This window comes from Nicotiana attenuata, unplaced genomic scaffold (assembly GCF_001879085.1).
Source record: "Nicotiana attenuata strain UT unplaced genomic scaffold, NIATTr2, whole genome shotgun sequence".
Lineage (NCBI taxonomy): Eukaryota > Viridiplantae > Streptophyta > Magnoliopsida > Solanales > Solanaceae > Nicotiana > Nicotiana attenuata.
This window is the reverse complement of record NW_017670719.1, coordinates 348,153-358,065: the sequence shown is the minus strand read 5'-3', so window position 1 is coordinate 358,065 and position 9,913 is coordinate 348,153. Positions and strand designations below refer to the sequence as shown.

The window sequence follows — 9,913 nt, the reverse complement described above, 5'->3', positions numbered from 1 at the left end:
GGGAGCAAGAGGAATTATTGATTCCCGCTTGGTCATCGTGCTTAGATAAAAAGCCGACGGTGAAGCAATAGTGTGATGGATTATGAGCACACACCTCTGAGTCAAGCTTTAGGCTGGTACTCTTTTAAGGGAAAAATCAGATTCTCAAGGGAGCTGCAAATTGGACTTTTAGCATTAACTGTGGCTAAAGCTTGACTCAGAGGTGTTTCCTCATAATCCGTCACACTATTGCTTCACCGTCGGCTTTTTAGCTAAGCACGATGACCAAGCGGGAATCAATCTTTGGATGTTGGATCTAATATGCACACGGTTAAATTTAAGATGCATCAAAATCTTCCCTCAAGCTCATTTCTTACTCACGGGTCAGTGCTGGCTTAGGTTGTTGTAAGACCAAATACACTGTTGACACTAAATGAGAGGCATAACCATTCTTGCCCCCCCCCCCCCCCCCCCAAAACAACCAAAAAAAGGGAGAGAGAATGCAAATAGCTTTCGTTCAAATCCACAAAGAGTTGGTACAGTAAGTTACAAATGTTGATGACCGAAGCATACCTCAGGGGCCATCCATCTATAGGTCCCAGTCTCCGCCGTCATGACGCCAGTCTGTGCCTTCACTCTGGCAACACCAAAATCAGCCACTTTAACAACCTGAAATAATAGAGTATCGGGTAAACTTGATATGAAACAGAACATGTTGTGTTAGCATAGCGGGTTGATGAAACTAGAAAAATAAAAGGAGACTGATGTCTGATAATTTATGAAAGGACATTAGAAAATGAAAGCTGATGAGAAGTCTGAGAAGATTAATAGTTTGCTATTACATGGCTTTGGCAAGCTCATTTAGGTCCTTGCAGTGGAAAAAGGAACACAATGCATATAATTTCCAAGAAATTTAGGAAACAAAAGCAGACCTTTTTATGCTATAAGTAGGAAAAAAGAAGCAGACTGTCGAGTACAAACAACTGAAAATCTAACTTTTAGGCTAGAATTTCACCAACAACTAATTTCAAAAGATTGGGAGGATGAAGCACTAACTAAAATCCAAGAAAAGATACTAATGCTACAACCAAACAAACCATACCAAAAACTCAGAATATTTGGTCACTCAAGCAAATTCACCAAAGGGTTTAACTTTACTCGAACTGTACATACAAAAAGAAACTTTGATGAAAATTAAAATTCGATGAAATAAAAAGAATTGAAAGGAAAGGTAACACCAGAAAGTAACACCCTAAATCCATTTCGCAGTTCCATCTCCAGTCTTAGACTAGGACAGTAGAGAAAGGTAGAGCTGTTGTACATTATCAGACAAGGAGGAAAGTAAACATCAACTCATAGCATGTCAACCTCTTTGAACCTTCCAACTTTTTACTAAAGGAGGCTTCAGGCAGTAAAGATTTTGATTGCTTAATCAAAACCTGTTCTTCCATGTGTTGTATGTCTATTATGAATTATAATAATTATCAGTCTTTCAAAAATGAATAAGTAATTATCAGCTTGAAGCATTAGTTCCTCTCTCTTCTCTGCTTCAGATTAGGAAACTGCTTATAGCTTATCTGCTAAAGTTCATAGAAAATAAAGAGAAAAATGCATTTCCGCCCATCTTCAAAAGTGTTGGGAAGAGTTTAGGCCCTCCATTTTTTGTTTTCCTTCCCATTCTTGAACAATATATAGCCTTAAAATTTGTTCAGTCACAAATATATATCTAACATGTAGTTCTGGTTCTGGCTATCCCGTGAAACATGAAATTTCATGATAAAGCTCAAACTAAAAGATGATTCTTGCTAGTTCTTGAAAATCGAAGCATGAAATTTTGGATATGTCCATGAAAATTTTCATGGATCCAAAACCAAAACATGGTTATCTTTCAAGAAGCTCATCAATAAGATGAACACAATTTCACTTAGCGAAAGAGTCAAAAAGAAAACATTATTAATGAATCATTAGTAGAGATATTGTTTTCCCTACAAGTCCAGTTAATCCCAGGATGACATCTGCCATGGCTATCCGATATGCAATTGAAAAACTAATCCTTTGAGTTGTGAGGTCGTCTCCTTGAGTATCAGCAGTTGAATATAGGTTGCATGGAATGGAACTTACTAAAGCAAAGATTCACTCTCATATTTAGTTTGTCAAAAATGGACTGGTATAGATTATAAGATTAATCAATCTAAATATGACAGCTGAAAACATCTACCAATACCATAGCGAAGAAAATTTACATTATTATTGTCCTTAATGGGATAGTATCTTACTTCATTTTCATCCATCAGTAGATTGGCAGCCTTCAAGTCCCTATGTATGATATTATTCTGATGCAGGTAATTCATTCCTTTTGATACATCAATTGCTACTTTGAGCAAAGTAGGAAGTTTAAAACTGCCCTTTTGTTTGTGTAGATAGTCATATACACTTCCTCCAGACATGTACTCTACAGTTAAGGAAGTAAAATCATTAGTAAGAAAAGTCATCTGGAGAAGGCAAGAAAAAGACAACCACGCTCTCAGAACAAAATATGCTGTCTGTAGCCTAAGTTTCCCTGACTAAGCTATTTATGTACCTGTCACTATACACAGATTTGGGGGCCTAGTACATGCCCCTATGAATTGCACAACATTTTTGTGACGAACTTTTCTGCAAGCACAGGCAAAATGAAGTGTCAGAGAAATTAAATCTTGAAATGATATATAGTCCTTGCCTACCCAACACACCCAATTGCATCCAAGAATGGAAAATAGAACAAATGCATATAAAAAGAGAGAATGATCGGCTAATTCATTAGGGATTATAGCAGTGACAATCTAAAACATCACTGTTATTCCTTTAAGCTACTCTTTCCTAAAGCAACAGAAGGGAACATATATAACCTTTCTGAAAAAATCAGTAAGATGGGAACATATGCACGTCAGCACGTATACATGCAGCAATAAAAAGCAGTAAGAAACCACATCAACAATGAGCGCCTGCTCTACCCCAATATAGAAAGAAAAGCAGTTCTCCCAAAATTATTGCAACAAAAACAAATCATGCTCCTTCACAAGATACAAAAGTAATCTCAGGACAAAAGAAAACTAGAGAGGGAACTAAGAATGCAGATGTCGGGTCATAATAAGCTAAGCAAATAGAAAGAAGTCAAGGTTTCCATAACCTTCAAAGGTACCATGTTATCCAACAAACCTCATGATATAAACTTCTTGGGCAAACTCCTTTTGCAATTCTGTGTTCAAGCGCTCAGATTTGAGGATCTTGATAGCCACTTCCTGACTGCAGTATGTACCTTTGTATCTGAACAATCAGATACCTAATGAAGTTACTTTGATACTAAATGAATCATAAATATGATTTAGTGCAAGACAAATTTACAAGTCACCATCATTATCAAAAAAACTTACAAGTCACCATATGAACCAGAAGCAATCTTGTTTTCGAACTTTAGAAGTTGATGATCGATTTCCCAGACATCAACGCCATCACAAGGTATTGTCACGGGATCAAACTCACATTTGATCAGTGTTTTGATCTCCTCTCTAAAAGATTCTGATGGACTTTGACTTGGTGAAGATTTCTGCATGCACTACTCTGGTTAAAGAACAATTAAATATAACCAAACAAAATAACTGGAGAAACTTATATTTCTTAAAAAATGGAAACCTGGAAACAAAATATTCATTTAAGTAATTGCGGAGTTTCAACAAGGGAAAAAACCCAATACATCTATTTATTCGGCAAGCAAGTGTTTTTATTATGATTTCAATTCTAAGTATGCGAACTTAAGCTTCAGAAGTTTGGTGTTTTGGGAGATGGGTACCGTATTTTGGAATTTTTATTTTAACAATGAAACCTAACCAGATGAGCAACCATTGGAAGGAATTAAATCCAGATAGCAAAGCAATGAGTCATAGAGCGTGTGTGATATGTCTATAATCGCATAAGGATTGATGACCTAAAGTAGAAATCTGCAAGTTACAGAAGCATGACAGCACACCGTTCCTTGCAAACAAGACATATCTACTTCAGCTGATAATTGTTAAGGAAATAGACCTTAGGCCTAACCAAACACCATAGGCTAGCTCATGAAATGAGGATTTCCTGAAATCATACAAGAAGACAACAACCACACCCTCAAGGCGTCAACCAATGTGAGAAACTTAACACCCCTGCAGCCTAGCCTTGGACAACTGAAACGTGGATAACATAACATGGGGCCTAAGATTGAGGATAGGGATGAGCCTGGCTCTGATACCTTGTTAAGAAAGTGGACCTTAAACCTAACTCAACATCAAGAGCTATATCATGAGGCGAGGATTGCTCAAAACTATATAAGGAGGCAACAATCCATTTCTCAGCCAATTTTAAAAGACTGACAATAACAACTATTTTCCCTTTGACGCGATCTCAAATATTAGCAGAGGACTTCAAAAGCTTCTTCCAACAAAAAGACCGACAATAATAAAAGGCAACAGCAGCATGATAAGAACAAATCAGCAAAAGTGGACCATACAGATTGAATCCATAGTGATATACGACCTCTGGCCACAATTAGAAACAAATTTGACTATAGACTACAAAAGAACCCCATCAATAAAACAATTTTAAAAATCTAGAATTTTGGTTAAGTCATTCTGATTGCTATAAACATATTCTAGTTTCAAAGAATCAGCACTAAGGAGTGTCCTGAAAATTGGTTGGCATAACTTGGGTAAGTAAGACCAGGAGATACCTTAATCCTCAGAATTTCCCTTTTCAGTGCCATTCGAAGCTGCTCAACTTCCTGACAAGAAACAAAATATTAGTGCTCCAACAGAAATGAGACCACAGGAAAACAAGCATCCATCAGCATTCCTACCTCTAACTGAGTGATAGAGTTGGCATTTGAAATAAGCATCTTTCCACTTACTATTTTACAAAAGATAAGAGACAAATTAATGCACAAACATGGAAATTCGACATTGAATATTTACTAAGTAAGCACTACACAAAGTGCCCCCATTCCATGAGCCAGTGGAAAACACTTTTTGAGCCAGTACTTTCTTCTCCCTAGTTTAGATGTTGAAGATGAAAGTTTTAAAAAGAATGTTTTTCCAATTAATAACAATTGCATAACATCTGTTAAAGAGTGATGTATTTACTACATACCCAAGAAAGGACAGAAAAAAGCTAAATTGAGGTAAAAGATGATATGTCATCTACCAGTTCTTTGTATTAGGTGAAAGATATAATAGGACCTTAAGATAAGAGCGGATCCAAGTTGACATTTTGCAATAGTATAAAAGCAGTGAGCATATTATGGCTGAAAATATACCTCATAGGGCCAACCATCAACAACGAAAACATCGAGGGAGTATCCATCAACAGTGGAAAATACATGTGCTTCCTGAATGTTCAGCCCAAGCTCAGCTAGTAATGAAGTTAACTGTCACACATTGAAGGGATTCATTAATGCTTTACAGTTTTTGAATGATAAGAATATGCAAACTAATATAAGCTGCAAGATATGTAGTTTAGCACATACAGCCCTTCTAATAGTACCACATCACAATCCAAAAAGAACCGACAGGCTTTTATGTATTATTGCATCACCGAAAACAAGTTTGCTGCTTCACCTACGGTTCTTGAAACCCCAGGTCATAAAACCCCAATAGTCCTTACCTTCAAGGATGTTGGTCAAATAACTCCCCCCACCCCCACCCCCACCCCCACCCCCACCCCAAAAAATAAAAAATAAAAAAGAAACACCACCCAGAAAAGGAACCTTTAAGATTCATAAATTTTTAAAACTACAAGTGTTAGTAGAGATTGTTTTCAATTGTAGAAACATGACCTTATTAACTGTCAAATCCAAAGCTCAGTTTTGCTCCCACCTCTATACCAGCAGGGGTTTACATTTCTACCAAGCAAAAGAGTAAATCAAATAAAAAAGCACATCCAACTACCTGACTGAGGAGCTTCGGCTTGTCATCAGTTGAAAACGTAATTTCATGCATGGGCCTGTCATAATTATGTACCATGTTCAGTAATAAGCTTCAAAATCTATACATGTGGCATGCACAACCGAAGGAAACAGAATTGAAATGATTTCCACCTTGATGAATATTAATGTAATCATAATTTTCAAATGGGTGATAGTCACGCATACACATTACAGTGTTAAGTTAAAACATAGATTTTGGCAAAACAAGGGGAATCATCACAACAGAACAGTGGGGCCAGATTGTTCCAAACTTTTCGCAGGTGTCCTCTATGCATCATCATCATGTTATAGGGATAAAGGAGTTCAGGACATAAACTAAGACAATAAATTTATATCTCAAGACTGTATACCGTAGCAAATTTCCACAAGTAACAGTAGCATCCCCATCTTGAACTTCAGATTTGTTAGCTTCAAGAGCAAGTGCTTCGAGATTAGGCGAAGAACCAAAGGCAGGTAGAGGAAGGACACTGCACATAAAGATGGAGGGAACATTTTAGCATAATCAAAAGGACAAAGGTCGTGCTGAAGTAAATACTTGAAGGAGGTGACAAAGCATCAAATAAACAGTACTCAGAGACAGTGTAATGCCATATATTAAACAGCTTTTTCAGGTACCTTCGGCTAATTTCCTTGTTTGCGGAGCTAAATGGAACAGAATCTATTGAGTTTCCATCAGGAACTGGAGGAACCTGCATAATGCCACATTTGATTCAACACGCAACTACGAGTAACTTGAAGTTAGAACTGAAGCAAATAACAAGGAGAATATAGAGGAACCAGTTAGGATGAATTAAATCAAAATGAAATTATCAGAAACCTGAGACTTCACTGGTTGCAGATAGAACTTTTCCACTATGACAAAAACATAAATTGAAGGTGTTGAAGTGAAAGAAGCTGATAAAATCTAATTCAGTGAAATGTCTGGTCAAGTATAACCTCTACAAAAATGCAGATGATTTACCTTACAAACTCAATCCATACCTATTCCTACACATCATGCATGCGATTATGATAACAAGTGCTAACAGCTGAGCTACTAATATTCGATTAATCGAGAAAAAAATGAACAATTTTAGCCGCAATTAATTTGGCATAAATTGAACCAAAGTTCTATCCAGCAAAAGTAACTAACCTGCACCAGCCGGACATCAAAGGCAGGTCTATTAGCCGGATCATGTGCGAGATGTAGTAACCGCTTATGCGTCAGTACATCTTCTGCACTTTCAACATTCACATCTAACGCGTACCTTAAAATCCCAAAAAAAATTATCTAATTAATTAATTGAAGAAAAAACTATGCAGCAGCTTATTTTGCTAAGGTATACGAAGCACACATATACGAATGTATCTGCAAACCAGAAGAATTATCAACATAAGCAAATTCACATGCTTCATTGAACTCTTATTTCGATCTGAAATATAATTTCACATTCACCAGTAGAACAAAATGAGAATTGATAACCTCAAAATTTTAACTGGATAACAAATCTCATCAGGCAAAACGGCACCGCAATCAACTCAATTCCAAATAAATACAGATAACATTAGCGATCATCTGCTAATACATCTTACTATTACAACAAAAACTGCATATCGAGAGAGAGAGAGAGAGAGAGAGAGAGAGAGAGAGAGAGAGAGAGAGAGAGAGAGTGAGTTTTTACCGAGTAGGAAGGCGATTGAAGTGAGCCCAAAGCTCATCGTCAAAGGCAGGCTGTTGAGCCTCAACGTTGTTTGATTGTTTGAGCCGCCGAAGTACCTCATTGTAAACCTCCAATTTTTTACCGTGTTGACGACTGTTCGTCGGCGCTGAATCCACCACTCTACTACCACAACTTTCGTTATCCTCCATCACCATTTCAACTCTCTCTTCCTCTACCTTTTCTAGAATCTTCTCTTCACAAAAACAATGTGCTCACGTCTAAAAGCATAAAATCAAGTTACTACCATAGGAATTGGGTAGGGCGGAGTGGTTGTGAGGGAGCTCTTGTCCTCATTGCTTCTCTCTCTTTCTCTCTTTCTCTCTCTGCGCAATCTTCACGTCGATTTTGTTGATACGATTGTCTTAGGCTTTTGATTACCTTAATTAGCTTAACCTTTGGGCTTTATACTTATTATTCAAGTTATTGTTTTTTTCCCTCTGAACTGGTGAGTTGAATAAACTGTATTAAAAGCAAAAGAAATACTAGTACTTGGGTATTTATATTTGTAAGAAAGAAGAAGGATTATGGATAATCTCGAGGAATTGGTAGCTGCGCTGAAAAGAAAGCGGATCAAGCCACCGCGTCACCTAAAAGTAACACCCTTTCAGTGCCAGTAACTGCCGCTTCTTATTTTCAAAACGCCCCATTACCTAGATCTACCTATAATCCAATTGATACTCATATTTACATTAATTCACTAAATATACATGACATAACTTTGTATATATTGTTATTATTTAATTATAATTAATTAATATTACTTTATTTTAATTTATCACTTAATTATATTATAATTTGATATAAACAGCAGTTGTACGTTATTTTTTCCTCTAGTTCTATCGAACCCAATTAGATCCTAATTACTCCCTCCGTTCATTTTTACTTGATATGTATACTAAAAATATATTTTTATTTTTACTTGTCACTTTACGCATATCAAGATAAGACAATTTTTTTTCTGCCACATTATTTATTACTCATTTCAAATTATTTTTTCAAATCCAATAAAATATGCATCAATTAATATGGGTATCATAGTAAATTATGCACTTTATTTATTATTTCTTAAGGGCGTGAAAAGTCAAAACGTAGCAAACAAAAATGAACGGAGGGAGTAAATCGCGGTCTGATGATTTAGGTCCAATGGCTTCTCATTTCTCAACACTCTACAATTACGTAAAATTATACTCCGTGGCTTAGCCATATAGAATAATGGATGGTCAGTTGAATATTCTTTACTCTGAAAATTGCATCGCTTAAATAGAAAATTATAAGTCAAAAGTTACTTTTATAGTATACATCAAACACTCTTGACAAAATCTCTGGTTTCGCCTCTATCCTAGTCACGTAAATTTGATGTCCGGGTCTTCTTACAAATGATAACTTTGATTTTCAATGTTGTCATCCCAACAGCGGTGAAAATAGCACGGGCTAGTTAGTATTTGGACTGGTAATTGGAAAATAACCAACGTTTGTGAAGCCATTAAAAAATAGCCATTATTTTGTTGAAACACGGCAAGTTCCAGCAAAATATGAAGGATTTATGGAGCTCCTGTATAAACTTCCTGCATATTATGTTGGAACCCAAGCAGACGGAAAGTTCCAGCATATTATGCTGGATTATGGAGCTCCTGCATATAAACTTTCCGTATATTATGTTGGAACTCCGGCATATTATGAAATTCCAGCACATTATGCTGGAAGCTCATATGTAAAAAATTCGAACTCCGGCATATTATGCCATAATATTTCCGGATTTTTAAGGATGTTTTTTATTCAGATTTTATCTTTACATGAAAAAGTGACAAAATTACGATTACTTTTGAAACTATGGCTATTCTTCAATTATCAGTTATAAATCTGACTATTTTTTGTTATTTTTTTCCCAACAGCAGGGTGGCTAACTTAGTTCATTCATTATTCTCCTTTGAAACAAACAATTTAATGTATGTTTATATATTATTCAACGAATACCTAAAAATTAATGCGATTATGGTTGTCAATTAATCTGAATGGTGATTACTATCGCATCACAGCTTTATGTTTGCTTGTTTTATCAATGATGTTTGTTGCATCTATATTATTACTTCAGCTAATATTTTGAAAACTGTCTCGTTGCTTTGTAGCACGTCTAAACTAAGTTAGTGGAGAAATAGCGACGAGAGTTATGGTCGAGTGGTAAGTATTCATTCATCCTTAATTAGAGGTTTCGTATTCAAGCCTTGGGTCTAGATTCACCTTT

At 36.1% G+C, this 9,913-nt stretch overlaps 1 protein-coding gene across 2 annotated transcripts in view; it reads right to left on the bottom strand.

Annotated features, from left to right (window-relative positions):
* Nucleotides 1–8,258, bottom strand: part of LOC109242625 (serine/threonine-protein kinase STY46-like) — a 10,579-nt gene extending 2,321 nt beyond the window's left edge. The window contains exons 1-12 of one of the 2 annotated variants that reach the window (XM_019409459.1): nt 7,633–8,258; nt 7,104–7,218; nt 6,587–6,660; nt 6,322–6,438; nt 5,934–5,988; nt 5,303–5,413; nt 4,721–4,771; nt 3,393–3,574; nt 3,178–3,285; nt 2,561–2,634; nt 2,256–2,431; nt 553–648 (exon numbers count right to left, since the gene is read on the bottom strand). In XM_019409459.1, coding sequence (XP_019265004.1) covers nt 553–648; nt 2,256–2,431; nt 2,561–2,634; nt 3,178–3,285; nt 3,393–3,574; nt 4,721–4,771; nt 5,303–5,413; nt 5,934–5,988; nt 6,322–6,438; nt 6,587–6,660; nt 7,104–7,218; nt 7,633–7,826 — 1,353 coding nt within the window. In that variant the 5' untranslated portion in view covers nt 7,827–8,258. The remainder of the gene's footprint in view (nt 1–552; nt 649–2,255; nt 2,432–2,560; nt 2,635–3,177; nt 3,286–3,392; nt 3,575–4,720; nt 4,772–5,302; nt 5,414–5,933; nt 5,989–6,321; nt 6,439–6,586; nt 6,661–7,103; nt 7,219–7,632) is intronic. The other variant, XM_019409460.1, reaches the window with a different exon arrangement.
* Nucleotides 8,259–9,913: the final 1,655 nt, after the last annotated feature.